The 24252-nt window shown below is 33.3% G+C and overlaps 1 protein-coding gene across 2 annotated transcripts in view; it reads right to left on the reverse strand.

Annotated features, from left to right (window-relative positions):
* The window catches only part of LOC105481413 (phosphatidylinositol-4-phosphate 3-kinase catalytic subunit type 2 gamma), a 421186-nt gene that overhangs the window by 247889 nt on the left and 149045 nt on the right, over positions 1–24252 (reverse strand). For both annotated transcript variants that reach the window (XM_011741018.3, XM_024792846.2), the window contains 2 exons: positions 23370–23500; positions 14886–15074 (listed from right to left, as the gene is read on the reverse strand). In XM_011741018.3, the coding sequence (XP_011739320.2) occupies positions 14886–15074; positions 23370–23500 (320 nt within the window). The remainder of the gene's footprint in view (positions 1–14885; positions 15075–23369; positions 23501–24252) is intronic.

Below are 24252 nucleotides of genomic sequence, written 5' to 3' on the forward strand. Positions count from 1 at the left end.
AAACAAAAAAAACTTTTAAGTGTGCTTATTTTTTTGATCTATCTATTTACCTTTTGGGAATTTATTTTAAGAATATGATGAGTGATGTGTGTGAAGATATGTGTATGCAAACAAAATTGGGAATAATTTAAATGTCTAAAAATTAATAGTTAAATTAAATATGATCTAACTATGTGATGGAATATACGCATTCCTTAAAAATAGTAAAAAAAATGTTTAATGAAATAAAAATACTAACAGCCAGTTTTTGTAGTATAATACCATTTTAAAAATATGTACATGTTTCTCAATATGATTAACAAAAGGATGGGAAGGACCAAAATATTAATACCAAATATCTGAATGGAAGTGTCATAGATTATTTTAATTTTCCTTTTTAAGCTAAGTTTTAAAAAGTTTTTCAAATTTTCTATAAGAAAGTTTTATTAATTACTAAGAAAGTGAATAATACTTTTTAAAAGTAAAGCTTGTCCAACTAGTTAATGAATATATATGAATAATTACAAACTCATGACTAACACTAGAAAAAAGCTTCAAATCATATGCCCTTTTTAGAGTATACATTGTTGTGTGAAAGAACAAGCATTCTACTTTTTAGTTGACTTAGAATTTTCTTCTAACCTAAGATACCTCTGGAGAATTTATGCTTAATTTGATACCTTTTCAGGGCCCCTGAACTCAGGTATAGATCGATGGACAAATATGTTCCACAAGTCCTGGCATTTCTTGTCTGTGATATTATCCGAAATTATTTAAACACTCTTTTGGGATATAGTTGTTGGCATTTCATGCTTAGTAACTTGATCCTCAATGAGGTGAGGGCTACCCATTATTTCTCTGATTTTGGTGTGATATTTACAGACCGAAATGTCATATGTAATAGAAGAACTGCAACCTATTTTGAATTTCCCACAGCCAGGTTATCCTGCTTTATTTGATTTGCTTGAAAAATACACATATAATTCCTGCATGTCACACCAGGAGACACTGTTTAGCAATTCTGTTAACCTTGGAACTACTAATTACTATTGAAGTGGATATTACACTTTGAGCGTGGGAGAGAAACAAAATACTGCCAGAAGATTCATCGGGCTGATGTCAACTAGGACCTTAATTATGTTTATAAGAAACTTCCTTATAATCAATCACAAAATAGATTATTACAATGTAATAAATGGAGATCTGGTTTGAGATATAAAAAAGATAAAGGTCAGTAAAATTTCATTGTTTCTTGGGAAGGAGATCATGTAAAGCAAAAGAAATTTTCATTTATTAGGAAAAATATTTCTTAAAATTAGGCTTAACAAGAGTTCGTGTACAATAATCAATTCTTTAAGGTTATTCATTATTCTCTGTGTTTACCTAAACACTTTATGTTACTTAATTTACTTTCCCAAATGTGCCTTAGTAGGGAGGAAACAAATCACTCTGTCTTTCTGTTCAGGATTTAGCTGGCCTCCAAGTTGAGCTAACAATTGAGTTTCTAGAATCTGTTAAAGGACAAGATCTCATCTCTAAGATAAATATAACTCTGTACAATAACCATTAAGAAATTACCTACACTTGAACATGGGCCATTGTCCAACGAAGACGTTGAGAGACAAAGAAAGAAATACTCCATGAAGACTAAGATTGTAAGGGTTAATAAAAAGAATCAAAGACACGTGGCTAAAAGTTCTGAAGGTGGAAAAGGTATAATTAAAGCAACGTCATGATTACTTTCAAAGGAACTTCAGTGAAATAGCAACTCTATATCTTGCCAACAATGTAGGGTAAACACAAAATGGAGGGCCAAGAAAATGATTAAGATGAAATGGTAATGCTTACATGTGCAGGGAAGGAAGAGCACTAAGAGTTTAGGTCACTCTCCAGCTCAAGGTGGAAATAATAAGTGACCAGTGGTTAGGATTTGTTGTACAACAGTGGTTTTCTAATGCTGTGTGTCAGGACATTTTTACATTCTTAAAAATTATTGAAGACTTCAAACAGTTTTGGCTTATGTGAATGATATCTATCAATAATTATATTAGAAATAAATTCAGGACATTTAAGAAATATTTATTAATTCATTTACAATCACATTAATAAACCCATTTTATGTTAACATAAATAATATATTTCTGAAAAGAATATTTCCAAAACAAAGAATATTTGGTGAGATTAGCAATATTGTTTTATATTTTTGCAAGTCTCTTTAACGTGTGCCTTAACGGAAGAGAGCTGAATTATCTTACTGCTTCCATGTTAAATCTGTTGCCTTATTTTAAATCACGTGGCCCCTGGAAAACTCCTCTCTACACTCATGAGCAAATGAGTGTGACAAAGGAAAATGGCATCTTAGAATTATTATGGAAATAATTTTAGACTTGTAACACCCCTGTAAGCATTTTGGGGATTTCAGACCTCACTTTTAGAACCTCTGATGTACACAGCACAGTTTGCATGGGTCATCGTTATGTGGCCATAAGTTAAGGAATTAGCCCTTGTGGTCTGTTTCTCAACCTGTGTTTTCTCTGGACTCAAATTATCTGTGAAGTCATTGGACCAGCATTCAGACTTGGGAATCGTCATTACTCTTCTCTTTTCTCAAACATTTACAATTCCTCTCATCTCAGAGCACTGTAGGAATATCCAGAGGATTTAGGTAAATGTCTATCGGGCCAGTGGAGTCATGAAATAGAATTTCAACAGAATAATATATTTTTCAAGTTCTTCTATTTGACATAAAAAAACAGTTATATTCATTTTTAAAATTTTCTCCCCTTATTGTTTTTTTCACTTGTTCCTCTTTTTCTAGTTTGAAAAGGATATAGGGAAAATATCATACTCAAAGAACTTTTGAAGTGATGGGTGAAAGCCAAATGCGATGTAACAAATGTCGACCTTTAAAAAAAGCAACTTTGAGTAAACTGAAAAGCAAAGAAATCTGAGATCAAATTTAAGTGTAATGGAAATGTCAGACTTCAGAATACACAGCAAGAATTCATGCAGAATATGCCATGAGGCTATTCACAGCTAAAAGCCCCAATGTCAGGTTAGAATTAGAAAATCATCAGAAGTGCAGAACTGTTTCTCCAACAGATTTTGAGTCTGATGACACATTCAGCATCAGCTTGGAAGAAAAATGTCAATATGAATATCTCTGCTATTTTTCTAGTACTAAAAATGATCAGATGTGACAGAAGAATTTTTTTTTCTAGGCAAAGTGGTGAATAGGATTTTTAAAGATGATTGTAAATGTCTATCTACTGAATAATTCATGCTCTTTCAAGGATTTTTATATGGTTACAGAATATTAGAACCCAAAGAAACTTGAGACCTAGTTTAATCTCCTTATACAGATGAAAAAACTCAAACTCAGAGTATAAGCAGTTTTCCCAAAACCATTTGTTTGTGGCACTGAAATGTCATCCAAATATCCAAAACACTAGGCCAGTAGGCTTTCTACAGCACCCCCAGCATGGACCTTTCATTTTTTTGACTGGATATTTTTATATGTACTTATATAAAAATCACAAGATTATCTTGGGTATATTATTTATTTTATTGCATTCTAAATGGATCAATAAAGATATTTAATAGTAAGTAATGTGATCTGTGTAATTGGACTAGGGCATTGGCCGAGTCATGATCTAAAGGGAATAATAATGAATCTCAGACCCAAGGAGACATGTAACAATACAGATATATTTCCTGGTGGATAGTATATGGACTTGAGTATAGAAATTGGGAATTAACTAGATAGTCATTGTATTAGTGAATTAAAATTACTATTTACAATTAAAGAGCAGTTCTTGATTTCACTCCTGTTATATAATTACACGTTGATTTTACATGTAGCTAGTCTTAAAAAGTCACTGTCATAAAGCCAGTAGTGTATTGAAAGCACCATGTAGATACTATGTTTGGATGCACTAAACATTATATGTAAAAGCAACATGATGCACTGAAAAGGATAGAAATTTTGGGTTTAAACATCAAGGCTATTCTTTTATTACCTTATGTTCCCTCTCTCTAAGCAAATTCATCTGTATCCTTCATTTAATTCATATCTTTCTGTGGATGATTAGAAAACAAACTGGAGTCTCTAGCTTAGATTTTTTGAACAACCAAATCTGTAAATGCAATCATTTCAAAACACCTCAAAGCCAACGAATCCTAATCTGAATAAACTTTTTTAAAATTATTTATTTATTTATTTATTTATTTATTTATTTATTTTTGAGATGGACTCTCACTCTGTCACCCCAGCTGGAGTGCAGTGGCGCGATCTTGGCTCACTGCAACCTCCACCTCCTGGGTCCAAGTGATTCTCCTGCCTCAGCCTCCTGAGTAGCTGGGGCTACAGGCCTGTGCCACCATGCCTGGCTAATTTTTGTATTTTTAGTAGAGGCAGGGTTTCACCATGTTGGCCAGGCTAGTCTCAAACTCCTGACCTCAGATGATCTGCCAACCTCACCTCAGCCTCCCAAAGTTTTGGGATTACAGGCGTGAGCCACTGTGCCCGGCCTGAACAATAAGACTCTTCTAAAATTTGCTTGTCAGCTAGTGTGCCCCATGTTGGTGAATCTTTCTATTATGACCTACTTACATAAGACAGAAACATAGAACTGAGCCTTGATATGGTTTGGATTTGTGTCCCCACCCAAACCTCATGTTGAACTGTAATCCCCAGTGTTGGAGGTGGGGCCTTGTGAGAGATGATTCACTCATGGGGGCAGATTTCCCCCTTTGGTGCTGTTCTAGTGATAGAGTTCTAATGAGATCTGGTTGTTTAAAGTGTGTGGCACCTCTCCCCATCTCTTTTCCTCCTGCCCAGCCATGTGAAGGTGTGCCTGCTTCCCCTTTGTCTTCTGCCATGGCTGTAAGTTTCCTGAGGCCTCCCCAGTCATGGTTCCTGTATAGCCTACAAAACCATGAGACAAACAAACCCCTTTTCTTTATAAATTACTCAGTCTCCGGCATTTCTTTATAGCAATGTGAGAACAGACTAATACATCTTTGAAACATCTCTTTTTCACAGCCCCTTCCCATTCAATTCTGCCGTTTTCACTTCCATTTTCTCATTCTGTTCATTTAATTACATCATTGCTGCCACCCTCCTAGGATGACTGCCATTCTCTGACACCTGAACTACTTCCATTGCTTCCTAACAGGAAGCTTATTTTTATTTATTCATTTTTTTTTAAATTATACTTTAAGTTCTGGGGTACACGTGCAGAACAGGCAAGTTTGTTACATAGGTATACGCATGCCATGGTGGTTTGCTGCATCCATTAACCCGTCATCTACATTAGGTATTTCACCTAATGCTATCCCTCCCCTACCCCCACACTCCCCAACAGGCCCTGTTGTGTGATGTTCCCCTCCCTGCGTCCATGTGTTCTCATTATTCAACCCCCACTTAGAGTGAGAACACATGGGGTTTGGTTTTCTATTCTCATGTTAGTTTGCTGAGAATGATGATTTCCAGCTTCATCCATGTCTCTGCAAAGGACATAAACTCATCCTTTTTTATGGTTGCATAGTATTCCATGGTGTATATGTGCCTCATTTTCTTTATCTAGTCTATCATTGATGGGCATTTGGGTTGGTTCCAAGTCTTTGCTATTGTGAACAGTGCTGCAATAAACGTACATGTGCATATGTCTTTATAATAGAATGATTTATAAGACTTTGAGTATTACCCAGTAAATGATTTCTGGGTCAAATGGTATTTCTAGTTCTAGATCCTTAAGGAATTGCCACATTGTCTTCCATAAAGGTTGAACTAATTTACACTCCCACCAACAGTATAAATGCATTCCTATTTTCCACATCCTCTCCAGCATGTGTTGTTTCCTGACTTTTTAATGATTGCCATTCTAACTGGCATGAGATGGTATCTCATTGTGCTTTTGATTTGCATGTCTCTAATGACAAGTGATGATGAGCTTTTTTTCATATGTTTGTTGGCTGCATAAATGTCTTCTTTTGCGAAGTCTCTGTTCATATCCTTCACCTACATTTTGATGGGGCTGTTTGCTTTTTTCTTTAAATTTGTTAAAGTTCTTTGTAAATTCTGGATATGAGCCCTTTGTCACATGGATAATTGCAAAATTTTTCTCCCATTCTGTAGGTTGCCTGTTCACTCTGATGATAGTTTCTTTTGCTGTGCAGAAGCTCTTTAGTTTAATTAGATCCCATTTGTCTATTTTGGCATTTGTTAAAGACAATCCTAAGCAAAAAACAAAGTTGGAGGCATCATGCTACCTGACTTCAAACTATACTACAAGCCTACCATAACAAAAACAGCATGGTACTGGTACCAAAACAGATATAAAAACCAATGGAACAGAACAGAGGCCTCAGAAATAATGCCACACATCTACAACCATCTGATCTTTGACAAAGCTGACACAAACAACAATGGGAAAGGATTCCCTATTATTTAATAAATGGTGTTGGGAAAACTGGCTAGCCATATCCAGAAAGCTAAAACTGGATCCCTTCTTTACACTTTATACAAAAATTAACTCAACATAGATTAAAGACTTAACCATAAGACCTAAAACCATAAAATCCCTAGAAGAAAACCTAGGCAATACCATTCAGGACGTAGTCGTGGGTAAAGAGTTCTTGGAAGCTCATTTATTTTTGCTTTCCTCACCAAATCTATGCTTTACTCTGAAACCAGAGTGATCTTTAAGAGATGCAAATCTGTTCAAAATATTCTGTTACTTAGAATCATTTATGCCTTACTGTTGCTACTAGTATAAAGGCCAATTTGTCTAACTTGGTCCTGCTTTAGAAGTCCTCAACACGGTCTTCTAGTTTGACCTTCAAATGTCAGTTCATCTTAAATCATACACTCCTCCCCTGGACTTCAGCTATACTGTCTCTCTTCCAGTTTCCTAAGTGCAGTTCCTGTCTCAAGACTTAGTTATATTTAAGTTCTTCTTCGCAGAAAATCATTCTCTTACTCTTTCCCTTTTGTCAGTTCATTCCCACTTATCCTTTAGATTTGAGCTCGAATATAACTTCCTTAGGGAAGACTTTTCCCCTTTGAAGAAAGGTCTGGTTCTTTTGTTGTATGTTATCATAGGATTATGTAGCCTTTATTCAAAGTTGCGATAACAACTGTTGTTTTACACTCATAATTTGGTAATGGCCTATTATCTACCTCCAGAAAATTGCAAGACCATGAATAAAGATCATGTTTCTATTTGCTAGTTTCAGGACCTAGCAAAGTGCCTAAGGTGAGTAGGCCATCAATACACATGTATTGAATACATGAATAAACAAATGGGTTTCAATGTCTTCATCTGTAAAATGGAGATCAGTAAAATGGAGGAAATAGATGTTGGGACTAATAGTAAGGAGGTTTTTCTGTATTTCAAGTCATATATTGTAGTGTTTTGTAAATTATGCCCTTCAATTATAAAATATTATTAAGATGCTAACGTTTTATCATGTAAGTTTCAACAAGTATATTTAAGTCATTTATGTTTAATAGAAATTAAATATTTCTCATGAACTTATTTATATTTAACATTTGGCAAAGAAAGAATCTGAAAGCTCGAACTTCTCTTTAAAATGTAATTATAATGAAGGATTGGTGATGATAAGAATGTTTGGTAGCATTGATTGAATGCTGTCATATGTACCTTACCTTATTTGTTCCAGACAAGAACCCTAGGAGGTACATAATATTACTCTCTGTTTTAAAGTTAAATAAACTTTTCCAAGGTCATTCAAGGAATAACTGGCAGAACCAGATAGGTCTGATTTCAAAGCTTATGTTATCAACTGTGAAATCTGGAAATAACTCAAGAACCTCCAAAAGCATACAAAGACAAAATACGTATCTTTGTGTTTATATAACTCCACCTTCCTCATTCTCACCTTCACTCTTTCTTGATAGGGAATACTGACATTTCCACATTTTTCTCTTCTATATCCACACTTATCTATAATTGTATTCATATTTTTCCTTCCCTCTCACTTGATAGGAAGAAGTTACACTCTTGTCCTTGGATAAAATTCTTGCTTGCACTTTTGTTCCAGGCTGTTGGCTGTTAGTGTCATCCCCTTTTGCTACTTCACCTATCCATCTCTTTTCTGATCTTCCCTTCAAATATCCTTCCTTTCACCTTGTAAGCATGCTGGAAGCTCTTTTATTTAAAAAGGGATACAAACCCCAAACATCAAACATCTTTTTCTGATCACTTCCAACTTTAGCTATCTTTTTGCCTTTATTGTCAATTCTATTCCAAGAGGCACCATTTATATCTCTCCTATTCCTTTTCAGGAACTTGAAGTATGGAATCTAACTTCACTATTAAAATATGACCCAGTAATCTCATTTCTGAATATATATCCAAATGAAGTAAAAGTAATATATCAAAGAGATATCTGTGCCCCATATTCATTTAATCATTTACAATAGCCAAGATATAGAAGCAAACTTAGTGTCCATTAAAGGATGAATGGATAATGACACAGTGGTATATACACACAATGTAATACTGTTCATCCTTTAAAAGAAGGAAGTTCTGTTATTTATGACAGCATGAATGAATCTGGAGGACATTATGCTAAGTGTAAAAAGCCAGGTACAGAAACACAAATATTTTAAAAATCTCACTTACATGTGGAATCTTAAAAGATCAATGTTATAAAAATAGAGTAGAAAGGTGGTTACCAGAGGCTTTGGGGAGAGGAGAAATGGAAAGAGAGGAGATTGTGGTCAAAGGGTACAAAGTTTCATTAGCTTGGAAGAGTAAGTTTCTGTGATCTATTGCGCTGCATGGAGACCAGAGTTAATAACAATGTATCATATATTTTGAAATTACTAAACACACATTTTTAACATTCTAAACACAAAAATAAGTTTGTGAGATGATGACTTTGCTAATTAGCTTTATTTAATCTTTCTACCATGTATATATAGATCAAAAGATTACATTGTACCACCTAAATATATACAATTATTATGTCAATTAAAACTAAATTTAAAAAACTGCTCTCATTGATATCATCAGTGACTACCTGATTTCCAAATTCGTTGATCTGTTTTTAGACCTAATTCTATTTAATACTTCTTTAAAGCCTTCGAAAATCTTTTTCAAGAGTTCTAAGATACCACCCTTTTCTGGATCTCCTGCAACCTTTTGGTCAGTTTTTTTTCGTTTTATTTTCCTGGTTTTTCTTGCTTTGCACTGCCCTTAAAATGTTGCTGTTCTCCCGGGGAAGCAGAGGTTGCAGTGAGCCGAGATCGCGCCACTGCACTCTAACCTGGGAGACAGAGCAAGACTCCATCTCAACAACAACAACAACAAAAGTTGCTGTTCTCCAGAGTTCCATCTCTGGCCTCTTGCTGTACTTCCTCTCTATAGCTACACACAGTAGCTGTTACACATCCTCTACTTCCGTAGCTTCAACTACTGTCTGAAAGCCAACAACTCCCACATTGTTTTTCAAGTTTTGATTTCTCTGCAAAGATTCAGACCTGTATACACAACTGCATACCAGGCATCTTCTTCTATGTGTCCCATGGGTTTTTAAAAATGTGACATATCCAGAATAGAACTTTCCAACGTTCAACACACACAATTTGCTCCTTCATCTAAAACTCTTATCTTGGTGAATGATGCAATTACCTATCAAGTTTCTCAGGTCTGTAAGCTTGAAATCTTCCTTATTTCTTCTCTCTTTTTCAATTTCCTCTGAAACATCTCTCAAATCTGCTTTGTGGGTTCCTACTGCTTAGTTAGACTTCTTAGTTCAGTCCCAGACCATTTTTCAAATGGATTATTTCAATATCTATCATCTATCTAATATTCTTTCTCTCATTTTCTTCTTTTTTCAATCTATTCTTTACACTGATCCCAGATTTATGCACATATAACATAAATCTGATTTTATGACTCCTGTTCTTAACAAAATTCCATGGTCTGCCATAATAAGTTCATAGTACCTATCTGGCTCAACCAGGCCTGAAACAATCTAAATTGAACCGCCCTTTTCAACTTTGTTTCCTGATGTAATTCTCTTCTAATGTTATATAAAACGACTCACTGTTTTCTGAACCTCTATAACCATGCACACATTAGTCCTCCTTCTTGGAATGTCATTTCCCCACTTCCCCACTCAGAATATTCCTATGAATATTTCAAGTCAGAATCCAATTTCTTTGTGAACTTCTCCTTACTTTCTCTGAAAGAATTTTCCTCTCTCTCTTCTGGGCTCGTAGAGCACTTAATACTTATTTTGGTGATGGTACAGAGCACATTGCGTGGTGACCTCTAGCTTGAGTCTCTCCCTATAAATTGTACCTTGTTTAGAGACAGTCACTATGGCTTATTCCTCTACCTCTTTGATTCAGTGCCTACCAGTTTGTCTGTACACATATTTTTGTTCAATAAATAAATGGAAAAGATACACCATCATTCATAATTTAATTATGCAGTCAAAAGTGGGAGTTTTAACTGCCTCCCTATGCCATATTCCATATTCTTTCTGTTTACAATGTTAGTAAACAATAGCCTCATTATAAATTAAATGTACAATAAAGAATACAATGGTTTGGAGAAAAAAAATATTTTGGAAATATTTTTCCAAGGAACCTAATTTTGGAAGCTAAGGCACTGTCTGTTAAATATTGCTTTTCTTCTTGCAAAACAATAATTTTACATCATGTGGGATGGCAAGTTCTCGTACCTTGTCAAATTTTTTATTTAAGCTTCTGATATAATCCTCTGATGCCAATTCAAAGTTGCTATTTTTAAATGAATACTTTCCTTGAACTGACTTTTAATTCCTTGGGTATTTTTTGCTTGTTATTAGCAGTTGAATAGTTGTGCCTGTGCATCAGGGTTCAGGAAAATAGCTACCATCTGCCAAGAACCACAGACCTTAGCCCTTGGTCTCTGTTTTCCTGACAGCACCGCCTTCTCTAATGGAAGTTATCAGTACCCAGGGAGCTCTCTGCTGGCACTCAGTAGTAGAAATATTAACACTGTATGGCCCATCCTAGGTAAATTAAATTTCATCATGTCTCTTGCTAAAAATAAACTAAAAGGAGATGGTGAACCTTTGGACAGATTAAGTAAATAGCAATATTAAAAACTCTCCAAACTGGAAATGGAGCACATCAGTCCTCAAGAGGTTAAACCATTTAAAAAATAGATTGCTCAAAGGAGGAAAAATATAGATCTCTCAAGAACTCACTCTGACAACTCACTTAATAAGCACATACTGTTTGTTCTCAGAAAAGTCAGCTTTTTAATTTAGAGGAGTTGAAAGGTTCATTTCTGGAAACAGCTTGTCCTCAAGCTTTTTAATAGTTCAGTAAAACTGAGAGTGGGAGTGGGAGGATGAGTACAATGGAAATACTCCAACCTTTTCATTGACCTTACTTGGTGCATGATAAGAAACTTTCCAGGGTGTAAATAAATCAGGATTCTACTAAGTTCCCTGAATGAAGTTTAATAAACACCCTCCACTTTAAAATCAGTCCCCATAATCTCTAAAAATCTGATTATTCAGGAAAAAAGAAACTACACAGTGAAGTAGAAACATCCACGCATGACCGAGATAGCTAAGTGCTCCTACTTACAATTTTAAAAAACTGTTTAGGATAGCCAAGATATTTCATATGTAAATAGCCTAGCATGTTTATGCAGGAAGGCTTTAAGCAGAATGGTTCAGATTATAAGCTCTCATGAATGCCTGGATTTGACTCCCAGGTTTTCAACTTACAGGGCACTTAGGGCAACGAAACCTGTATAGGCCTCAGTTTCCTCATATGTAAAATGGGAATAATAATAGTATTTCCATCATAGGGTTATTATGGATGTTAATATGAGATAGTACTAAGGGGCACTAAGTAAAAATTTTATCTGGACATGTAAAACATTGAACGAGCCAAATAGATTTTGAAGATCTGTTTAGATAAAGAAGACTCACGAAGCATAATTCTGTTTAGTTATCAGGGATCAGAGAATATTGACGTTCATCCAGCTAATCCTCTTATTTTATAAGTGAGTAAACAGAGCAGTATTACAATCTTCATTCTATTAAAGATTTTTCTAAAAAATATTCCATGAACTTTAAACTTTAGAAAGTTATCTTGTTAGAAAATTATTCTTGAAAGATATTATAGAGATTCATAGATATTACCTTTACAATTATTTTCTCAAAAATTTTAAACACCTTTACCGAGATATTATTGAAATACCTTACAATCTACCCCATTTAAAGTGCACAATTCAATGCTTTTAGCACGTTTCCAGATTTGTGCAACAATTATATCAATTATAACCACAAAAGGAAACCTCATACATGTTAGCAGTCATTCTCAATTTTCTCCCAACTTGCCCTAGCTCTGAGTTACTGCTAATTTACTTTATGTCTCTACAGCTTTGCCTATTCTGCACATTTCATACAAATGGAATCATACCATATGTGGTCTTCTGTAATTGGCTTCTTCCACTTAGCATAATGCTGTCAAGGTTCATCCAGGTTGTAGCATATATCACTATTCATTCCTTTTTATTGTCAAATAATATTAATCTTGTATGGGTAGATCACATTTTGCATATCTATAGATTAGTTGGTGGATATTTGGATTGTTTCTACTTTTTGGATATTGTGAATAATGCTGTTATAAATATGTGTGCATGAGTTTTTGAGTGGGCATATTTTAAAATTTATCTTGGGTATATACTTAATAGTAAGATTGTTGGGTCATATAGTAACTCTGGATTTAACACTTAAGAAACTGCCACACTGTTTTCCAATCAGCTACATGATTTTGCATTCCCACCAGAGATAAATGAGGTTTCCATTGTCTCTATAGCCTCAACAACACTTTATTTTTTGTCCTTTTTGTATTTTTTGATTATAGCCAGTCCTAGTGAGTATGCTATCTTAGGTGTTAGGTGATTTTCATTTTTATTTCCTTAATGGTTAATGATATTGAGCATATTTTCATGTAAATGTTGGGCATTTGTATATTTTCTTTGGAGAAATGCCCATTCAGATCCTTTGCCCGTTTTACAATTGGGTTATTTATCTTTCTCCTTTTGAGTTTTAAGAGTCTTTATATGTTTTGAATAAAATTTCCTTGTCAGATGTTTATTTTCTCTTATTCTGTCAGTTGTAACTGTCACATTTTGAATGAACTCTCTATTAGTTAATCAGTTCAAGAATGACAAAATAATAATTGTGCTAATAGCCCAAGTCTAACTTCAGCAAAACCAGCTAGAGTTTAGCATAATAATTTTACAGATTTTAGCTGTTCTGACATCTAAACCAGAAAAAGGGGTTAGGATTATGTTGGAAATGAGACCTTTTTTCCAAAAGGATATTTAAACACTAGCATGATGAATTATGAATATCCCAATGAAACCAATCCATTGTTAATTACCATATAATTATTTTATTAACTAATGTAACTGTACAAAGTCATGTAGGAGATGAATAGTAATGATAGTGTCCTCAAATTGCTTATAATTTAAATGTTAAACTACTGTACAAATAATAATAATGTATCTAAAAAGTGATTGGTTCAATACTGAGGAATTAATATGTCCTAGGTAATACTAAGCCTTTAGGAAACAGAAACATTGAGACGATCTGTTTTGCCTTGAGTGGCTCTGAGTCAGATGTGAGTGAAAATATACACATTTTACATGTTGCATATAAAGATGTTACCATAAAATGCAATGTATAAAGTAATAGAGCACTGTACTAGTCCAGGAGTGATCAATTCTACACGGCAAGGTCAGAGAAGACCTCACACAAGAAACTTTATAAAAGAAAAAAGTTGCAAGCACAATAATAGAAACAAATATATATATGTATATTCCATTTTATATATATATATTCCATTATATATACAAAGAAAGAGGTAGGCATCTGAGCACATATCAGTTAATGGAAGAAGCCATAAAACTAATAAAATCTTCAAAGTGAGGAGCATAAAGATAGGATGTAAATTTCGAGATTCAGTGACTGAGAAGCTCGAAAAACCCACTCTCCCCTTTACCCACCGCAGAAGTTTTCTGAAGGACACAAATTAGTAAATAAATCTTTCAAAGTCAATTTAGGTCACATGAAGAAAGTTCTTCATGTAACTAACTCGCTTTCCCACCTTTCTCCTCCTCTCGGGTTCTTGAGAATGGATTCAGAATACAGCTGGGTTTCACAATTTTTTGCCTGGCTCAAGAGATTGCAGACTTTCTTCATGGCATCAGTGAGCTGATGCTATCAGGACAGACTTAAAATATCTTTTCTTGGCTTTGAATATAAAAGGGAAGCCAAGGAAGACTTGTTTCTTCTGGACCAGAGCCAGCTACCACAGTTATTCCTACAAGTTTCTCTTTAACAAGAAGACATCATTAGCCCTTTCCTGGTGCTCCATGCATTTGATTCTGAGTGAAGATCTCAAGGACATGCAAGGAATATTTTTTTTTCTTTTATTCCTGTCATCGTCATTATCATATTAATTGTACATCTACTTTACACAGCGCATTTTGCTAAACTTTGCATATTTTAATAGTACAAAAAATGATCCTAATTTTTAAAGACGCTTTTAGTCTGAGAGAAGTAGGGATTTTTATTTTTCCCTGTTTAATTAAATTATTTCTGTAAGAACTAGACTCCTCATTTAAGAAACTTCTACCATTTATTATACCACAAGCTGAGGGCAGAAGACATGATTATAACTTAGATTTGTTTAAAATTTATATTCATAGCTTACATTTATCTAAAATTAATATCCATAACTATCAAAATTGAGAACAAACAGAATAGCTATTGAATTAATTATACGGTTCTATATTTCTCTTCAAGCAAGTTCTTCTCAGTCAGTAATATCATGCTTGTTATGCAATTCCTACCTGGAAGTCAAAAGCCCAAGAGCCTCTAAAGGTTGAGAAAATGTCCATCTTCTCAAAATGGTATGCATTTCTGAAACAGTCCTTTCATCCCATCCAGGGGCACTACCCAGGACTAGAGGAAGGGAGCAGTTTTCATTATTGCAGTAGAAGCGATAAAACCACAAATATCTTTTCTTTTCTTCAGAGAGTCTGAAAAACCAGATTGGAAACAGTAATTTAGTGGAGTTTGCTGCACTAACAAATGTTGCTATAAATATGCAGTACCAAACCTTACTGTACTTCTTTGAATTTTATTTTAGCTTACTTTTAAAAACGTCTTTTACCTTCCTGGGATAGCTTCATAGGTTATTTCATCAGTTTATTTTCCACTAACTTTATTCTTTTGTATTATTATTTTGAAAAAGAAAAAATCAATTCAGATAACTCACATTTATTTTTGTTCACTCTTATTCGTGGTTTTTTTTTTTTAATATGTCATTTTGGTTGGCAAAAATCTCTCTCCCCTAGGGAAAACCAAGTTTATCTGAATCCTGTGACACATCCTATTTAGAACAAAGGTAATCAACCGTTTACTTTCTTATGTTTTTTTTATTTTTTATTTTTTACAAATTAACTGAGATCCAAGTGGGCCTATGAAAAAAATGGCATATTTTAGTAATGATATTTCTTCATCTCGAAGCAAGTTTTATCAGAGTTCAGAAATCTTTGCTGCTGTTAACTTCAAAAACAAAGATCTCAATTCATCCCTGGATTATGTCTTTAAATGTTCAGAGTTCATGGGAAGTTTGGTGTGAAAATGTCAGTGATGCTAGTTTCTTAGATGCTCAAGTATTTCCCCCTGGAGAGTAGTCTGAAATAAAAGATCTAAATCTAGGACTAGGGCCTTGACTTGCTGACAATTTATCATGTTTTGCTCACACTCCAGTAGAAGTATTCAGAACCACGGTTCAATTGGAGGACAGCTTCCCTTGCACGACAATGGCTTTTGAGCACTCTCTCCTCCAAACTGACACTGAGCTTGAATCTGCTGAAACTCCCAAGAAAGCTAACGAAACATAAAAAAATCTTTTAAAAGTCTATGTCTCTTTACAATTCATGTTAAAGTTTTCCTCATCTGTAAAAAGAAAAGATTGGATTATAGGTGATTTTGAAGGTGCGTTTAGGTTCCTTTCCTTATATTTTGCTACCACCTTTTCCTCGGAAAAAGCCACAGAAGAAAAAATATTCATAGTAAAATTACTAAAACATATTTGCTCAGATTAAATATTTTTCCCCAATACCAAACAATGCTTTCTTTCTTTTTTTTTTTTAGCTCCTTTTGTTAAAGCAAATTCACATTCAAGGACATGCCACAGATTCAGTTCAATAAATTATTACAAATGCATATACCAGATAACAACCACACTCCTTTCAAGATATAAAACAGTTTTTTTCATGTCATCAGAGGCAAGCACTGGTATCATTTCTTTCTCTCTCGATAAATATTAACCTTTTAGAACTTCATATAAATGGAATCATAGAGTAAATATGTTTTTATTTATGGCTTCTTTCACTCCATTATATAATGTTTTTGAAATCATCCATATTGGTTGAGTTTGTCAATAGTTAATTCCTTATAATTAATGAATATTATTCCTTTGTGTAATTGTGCCATTATTTAGTTATTCACTCTCCTGTTTGATGGACATTTGGGTTGCTTCCTTTTGGGGGGTATTATGAATAAAAGTGCTATGATCATTTGTGTACAAGTTTTTATATGAATGTATTTTTCATTTCTCCTAGGAAATATCTATGAGAGGAAGGACATGGTTATGTGTTAGGTATTTATCTTTACAAAAAATTGTGAAACTGTTTTCCGAAGTAATTGTAAAATTTTACATTATTGCTTGCAGAGTATGATAGTTCCATTTGTACCATATTCTTGCCAACTCTTGATTTTGTCTGTCTTTATAATGTTATCCATTCTAATGGGTGTATAGTGGTATCTCATTGTGCTTCTAATTTATATTTACTTGGGGTCTAGGCAATTTTTCATATGCTATTTTCTTATATCTTTTGTTGGAGCTCTCTTCTCATGTCTTTTCCCTACTTGTTTGTTTAGATTCATTTGCATGATTTCTTTATATACTCTGGATACAAAAAGTTTGTCATATAAATGTTTGCACATATTTTTCTCAGAATGTGGTTTGCCTATAGATTTCCTTAACGGGGGCTTTTCATGAATAGTTTTACATTTTGATGATGTCCCATTCAGAAATTTTTAAACAGTTATTACTTTCTCTATTTGTTTAACATTGGCTATCTTAACATTCATTCTTGTGGCTTTTTTCTCAAGTATTCTGAAAGCAATATTTTACTTGCTGAAAGGACTTTTTTCATTTATGGCGTGGGTGGCATTGTCAAAAATACATTGAACCTACAAATGGGTCTCTGGCTTTCTATTCTATCTACACCGAATTCTATTCCATTGACCTATTTGCCTATCCTTAAGCTATATCACACTAGCTTAATTGCTGTAAATTTATAGTACATAAATTCACACACATTATGAAGTCAGACTTTGTTCTTTTTTCATGATTGCTTTGACTATTGTAGGTTTTTTGCATTCCACATAAATACTGAAGTCAACTTTTCAATTTCTACAAAAACTTGCTGAGATTTTCATTGGGATTATATTTTATTTACAGATGAGTTTAGAGAGAATTATCATCTTAACCATAGGAATCTTTCAATCAATAAATGCAGTATATTTTTCATTTATTTAGATTTTCCTTAATTTTCCTTAGCAAAGTTTTACACTTTTCAGTAAATAAAATTTTATTAAATAATTTACTAAATTTTAGTAAAAGATTAGTAAAATTTTAGTAAATAAAATTTTGATGTAGGAAATACAATTCCAAAACAGAATTTATTTTATATATATTTTTACTGGAACACAATTAGATCTTATACATTTATCTTAAGCATTATGACCATTACATAATCATGCTGTGTGAAAATAGTCAGTTTTATTTCTTTCTTTTCAATTTTTACCTTAATTTTTTTTTTTCACATAGTGTGCTGGCTAGGATTTCCCATACAAGATTAAAGATAAATGTTTGAAGCAGACATCGTGGCTTTGTTTCCAACCTTAGGAGAAAGGATTCATTCTTACATGATTTAACGTGATACTAACTATAAACTTTTCATAGATCACTTTTCAAGGTTGAGAAAGTTTCACTCTATTTCTAGTTTTAACATGAATGGGTATTGAACTTTATCACTTTTTTTCTAGATCTAGCAAGGTGATATGATTTTCCTGGTAAATATTCTCATTCTTTTACTTTTAATCTAATTGCTTATATATAAAACATGTTCCTGTAAACAGAATACAGTTATATATTGCTTTTTTGATGTAGGCTGACAACTTCTGCTTTTTAATTTGAGTTCTTAGTGTGTTTACATTTAATGTCATGTTGATATGGTCACCTAATCATACCAATGGCTCACTGTATTGCTATTTGTTTCTGTGAAGTGTTTTTTTTTCTTTGTCCAAACCATTTCTTAGTCCCCTTTTTTCTTTTTTATGTTTCCTTTTAGATTTTTTTTCTGTTATATTTCATTTTTATCTTCTCCTTGGCTTTTAAATATACTCTTAAAATTTAAGGGGTGTGGTTTTCCTAGATATTAAAATATCTTTGTTTAAGCATATTACAGCCAATCATGAATTAACATTATGCATCCTTACATATAATATAAAAAACTTGGAACATTTTACTTCCATTTTCCATTTTCATTCTTATTGAAGTTATTATAAATTTTATTTTTTATATATTATAAACCCAGAGTACATTGTGATTCATTTTTCTTTAATCACTTTTAAAATAAATTAATAAATGTGTAAATGAAACTATTTTTATTTCTTTATCTATTTTGGGGTATTTTCCATTTCTTCTTACAGATTTGAGTTTCCATCTAGTATCATTTTCTTCCAGCTTGAAGTACTCATTTTATTATTTTGTATAGTACGGATGAACTGATAATAAACTAACTCAGCTTCATTTGGTTGAAAATATCTTCATTTGGCCTTAATTTTAAGAAATACAATTTTACTGTATATAGAGTTCTAAGTTGAAAAAGTTGTTTTCATCTTTAACACACACAGATAGTATTCTACTGCCTTTTGTTTGTTTTTTTTATGAGAAGCCTGTATTTAGTGTTTTATATAGAATATTATAATATTAATATTATAGTTGTTTCTCTATATGGAATTTGTTTATTTTCTCTGATGTTTCTAAATTTTTATATTTATCTTATTTTTCATTTATTTCTCTATAATGTGTCTAGGGGGTGTGTGAGAGAGAGAGAGAGAAAGAAAGAAAAGAAAGAGAGAGAGAAAAAATGAAAGAAAGAAAAAAAGAAAGAAAGAAAGAAAAGGGAAAGGAAATCAAGAAAAAAGAAATTTCAGCAATTTCTCTATAATGTATCTAGGGTATGTGTGAGAGAGAGAGAGAAAGAAAGAAAGAAAAGAAAGAGAGAGAGAAAGAAGGAAAGAAAGAAAGAAAGAAAGAAAGAAAGAAAGAAAGAAAGAAAGAAAGAAAGAAAGAAAGAAAGAAAGAAAGAAAGAGAAAGAAAGAAAGAAAGAAAGGAAGGAAGGAAGGAAGGAAAGAAAGAAAGAAAGAAAGAAAGAAAGAAAGAAAGAAAGAAAGAAAGAAAGAAAGAAAGAAAGAAAGAGAAAAAGGAAGGAAGGAAGAGAGAGAGTATGTATTCGCTTATGGGTTACTAAGACTTTTACTTCTTATATTTGTAGGTTAATTTTTACAAAAAAAATCAAATTTGTAAAATTTGGCCATCTCCTTAATTATTTTTTGCCTCAGTATCTTTCTCCTTTTTGGTGTGTCCAATGCACACATATTGTTTAATATTGTCCCTCAGGTCACAAGGTGCTCTCATTATTTTCAAGGTTTATTTTCTTTTTGTACCTCAACATGGGGGATAATTCCTATTGCCCTGTCTTCAAGCTCACTGTTCTTTTTTTCTTGCATTTTGCAATCTATTAAGCCCATTTACTGATTTTTTTTAAACAAATATTTTAGCTATTGTGTTTTCAGTTCTTAAATTTCCATTTTTTAGTAAGATTCATTTTTTCATTCATATACATCTTTTAAAAAATCATTAAATATCTTTATAATAGCTGTATTGAAATCATTATTTGCTAATTTAAAACTCTTCGGATCTGTTTCTATTAACCACTTCCTCTCCCCAGGCTGTTTTTATATTTTCCTGATTCTTTCCAATTATTTCCCTAGTTACTGATTGTATACTAGACATTTTCCAATAGTTTTCTCAATTATTGATCATATGCTAGACATTTAGAATAGTACATTATTCAGAGTCAGCATTCTGCTATTTTTCAGGTGTTGAATCTCATGTTTTTTAGTAGACAGTTCAATTACTGGAAGATCAGCTTAATTTTTTTGAGACTGGTTTTTATTATTTGTTAGGTTGAGCTACTTTAGTCTTTAATCTAGGGCTAGAATGGACTTAATCCTAATATGCATCATTTTGGTTTCTTTATTAAATGTAAAGGATGGTCTGTGAGCTTTCTCCATTCTTATTGGTCAGAATTTCTATGTCTTCCAGCATTGTGTGGCTTCTCAAATCACATTTATTTTATATCTCCCTGAAGTAGTTCTCTTGTAAGCCCTGGAAAGTTTCCACCTGCTCACGAGTAGTTTAGCACTCAACTAAATATTTAAGAAGACCCCAATACAGATTTGTGTAGCTCTCGTCCTGTGGTATGATGCTCTGAAGATGCCAGCTGCCTCAGCATCACTGAACTCTAAATTCTGCCTTTTAAAAAATATCTCAGCAGGAGCTGCATTCTCTTCTTATATTCTACCTTCCCAAGTCATGTGGGAGGACCCAGGTATAGAAAGTGACTCCAGGCTGAAAGCCACTTTAATCCCAAGGCTTACCTCAAATCCTCTCTGTTTAATTTATGAAAACAGTTGCTTTGTATCTTTCTCTCATCATAGTTCTGTCAGTCAGGGGGATTGGTCTTGCACTAGGTATTCTTCACGGTAGAAGTAGAAGCACTAATCTATTTTAGAACATATACGGTTACGTATTTCATTCTGGGGTCTTTAGATTTGGAAGCATTTTTTGGTTGACATCAAGAAGATTTTTTTTTCAATTTTTATTTTTTACAAATATCACAGGCATATTTTCATGAGTTCCATTGAGTCTGAACTTCCTCACTGTGATTACTTTTGGTCAGTTTTAAAGAAGGAATAATTAAGTCATCAACTAAATGATAAAATGTGGCATTGGGAAACTGAGGTTATTCTGATTCTAACACAAGTTTCACCACATTGAAGGCTGTTCTCCATCTGTTTTCACAGTCCAGAATAAAACTGCACCATGCTGAAAATTAATAATTGTATTTGAGTGGGTGAAACAGAGGAAAATGTTGCTTGTTTTATGAGTGTTATTAGCTTAAATAGAAACTGAAATATAAAACAATTAGAATTCACTGGGGTTAATTTAAAAACACAAACCTCTGATATTTAAAGGCAGTTACCATGATTATTGTTTGTTGGTTTTGACCTTTTTTTGTTTGAATACATTTAAAATTTCAAGGTATCTTTTTCATATTAAAAACCTAAATATAAATATGCTAGCCTCTTATTTGTGGCACACTTGTCGAACACACGGTTTTACATTTTCAAGTAAGACAGAAAAAGAAGCTTCATCTAGTTAAGATGACAGTAGTCTAGTATGACAATGGATTGTCAACATATGTGTCATGAAGACTATGAGAATCTTCTGTCATCTTCAGTTCTTAAGGCAACTTTTTATACCAGAAACTATGCAAAGTCAATTCAGTCCTTATAATCTACTTATTTCACACACATTGTTATTAGTGTATAGCATTAGAAATATAGTGATAAACAAGAAAGATGGGTTCTTTGCTTTTTCCAGCTCTTGCAAATCATTGAGAGGAAGAAGAGCTAAACACATGAGTGAGCAGGATAGTAGCTAGTGTTAAGTGTGATAACATAAAAGGTAATGTGATAGAGAGTGAGGGAAACAGGGCTTCATCACATAGAGTGGTCCAAGAAGGACTTTTTAGGTGACATTTAAGTGAAAGCCTAAAGGATGAGATAATTTAGTAATGTGAAGAACTTAGGAAACAGTTTTTCAGGCAGAGGAAATATCAAATAAAAAGGCCTTGAGATGGGAGCAGGACCAGCACATTTGAAGTTTAAAAAGGGGTTTGATGTTCCTGGCTTGAAGTGAATGAGAAAAACAGTAATAAATATTGAAATTAGAGAGTAGGAAAGTAGCAAGATTACTCAAAAGACAACTGATCACACTCTTTGCCCTAGTATGGGATGGCCCAAGCTGATTCCTCCTCCCGAAAATGACTCTACCATCTGCCAAGTTGATCAACTCAAAATTTTGGACTCTCTATTGACTTAACCTTGACTCTTTAATTTCTTAATGGACTTACTCCAAAATTCTAATTAATCATCAAGTTATGTCTTCTCAACTGCCAAAATATGTCTCCCAAATCTAGTCACTTCTATTAATATCCACTGCTATCATCTTAGTTCTAGCCATCATGATCTCTTGCCTAAACTGTTACATTCACCTCCTTGCTGTGCTGCTTGCTTCTACTGTCACATCCACTCCAATCCATTCTGCAACTTGTGGTCAAAGGGATCATTCAAGATTCTTCTGCTCACATAATTCCCTTGTTCAAAACCTTTACATTAATTTTCACTCTTGGAGTAAAGTCTGTTATCACGTTATATATCTTCTCTCTCTCTCTCACACACACAGACATGCACACACACACACACAAACACAAAGAGAGAGAGAGAGAGAGAGAGAGAGAGAGAGAGAGAGACTTTCTTAGTCTGACATCTTTGGCATGTTATTAATGAGCATAATCAGCTGTGACATGCATTTTGCCAGGTAACGAGTACAAATGCCACTAATTCCCTAATAGTTCTTCCTGGGATTTTGGTTCTATTCAAAGAATTATCATTTTATAAAGTACTCCTTAGTCACTAATTTTGTGCTATTAAAACAAGACTTATTTCTTTACTGCTCTTTTTAAAATCTGCCTTAATTAAACGTTGCTTTTCCCTGTTGACTAAAACAACTTTCTACCTCCTGGAAGGAAGGTTGAGAGATGGTCTATCACTGCTATGTGCTGATATACATCTGATCACTCTCTGCTTTGTTATTTTGAACTGAATAATTTCCAAACTTTTTACTTTTCCTTAAGACCACAGGAAACAAATCGTTAAAAGCACACAGAATTACTTATTTACATCCTAAACATTAATTAACCATCCAATAAGCATGACATTAGGAAATGAAATGAGTTATGTAGGAAGGAAAGCTCACTCTTTGAAGATGTCATGCTTCAAGAATGATTGAGGAAATCATAAACAGCAGGCAAAATTCACTTACAAGACCTAGGTCACTTACAGTAGGGGAGTCTGTTTCTGTGAAAGTCTGGCAATATGTTTTAAACACTCCTTTGGTGGCTCTTCAAGATTACTTCCATTTTCTTCAGAATCAGGTTTCACATACTCCCACCCAGTAGCTGGAAAATCAATCTGAAAGAAAAAAAAAGATTTGATATGTGTTGAAAGTGTCTCAAAATACATTATTGATTTAATACTCCTATCTTAGATTTATAGAAACTAAAGAATGGAATAACTTCTATTTTTTCTGTGTTATTTATAATTTTAAAATAATTTCTAAAATAATTATTAGAGGACTTAGGATCTAAATATACAAGGTATTTAGCCAATTATTTATACAAATAATTGTATAAATAATTATAGATGGGTCACCTGTAATGTTGTCTGAGGGAAAATAAGAGAAATAATAATATACAATCTCTCCATAAAGATTAATATGTTACATTTTTGGTTAATGCTGACATTATATCCTTTTTACATTTCAGTGTTAAAATGTCTCCTTATGAAATGATGAAATTTAACATTGGTAATAATGCTATTTTCAAGTAACCTGCTTGAGAAAATAGAATTAATCTATATTGATCTCTAGTTCATGAAATCTGCAAGTCTGGGAATCATTTTGTACACATGAGTGAGCTCTTCTTTGATAAAGAACTGTTGTGTTAGTAAAAAGTCAAATAGAATATTTCTGCTTTGGTTCTGTAGTTCAGATTTATAGACAGTTCCAGAATCCGGCCTCCTTTTTTTCCTGGCTCAATCTACTTACCATTAAACCATGTTTCAGTGATTCAGAATCTGATTCTAGTAAATAAAATTACAGTTAACAAAAAGGCAGTTCCAGACTATGTAAATAAGCTGGATATTTTAGGGCTTCATAGGTTTGA

This window comes from Macaca nemestrina, chromosome 10 (assembly GCF_043159975.1).
Source record: "Macaca nemestrina isolate mMacNem1 chromosome 10, mMacNem.hap1, whole genome shotgun sequence".
Classification (NCBI taxonomy): Eukaryota; Metazoa; Chordata; class Mammalia; order Primates; family Cercopithecidae; genus Macaca; species Macaca nemestrina.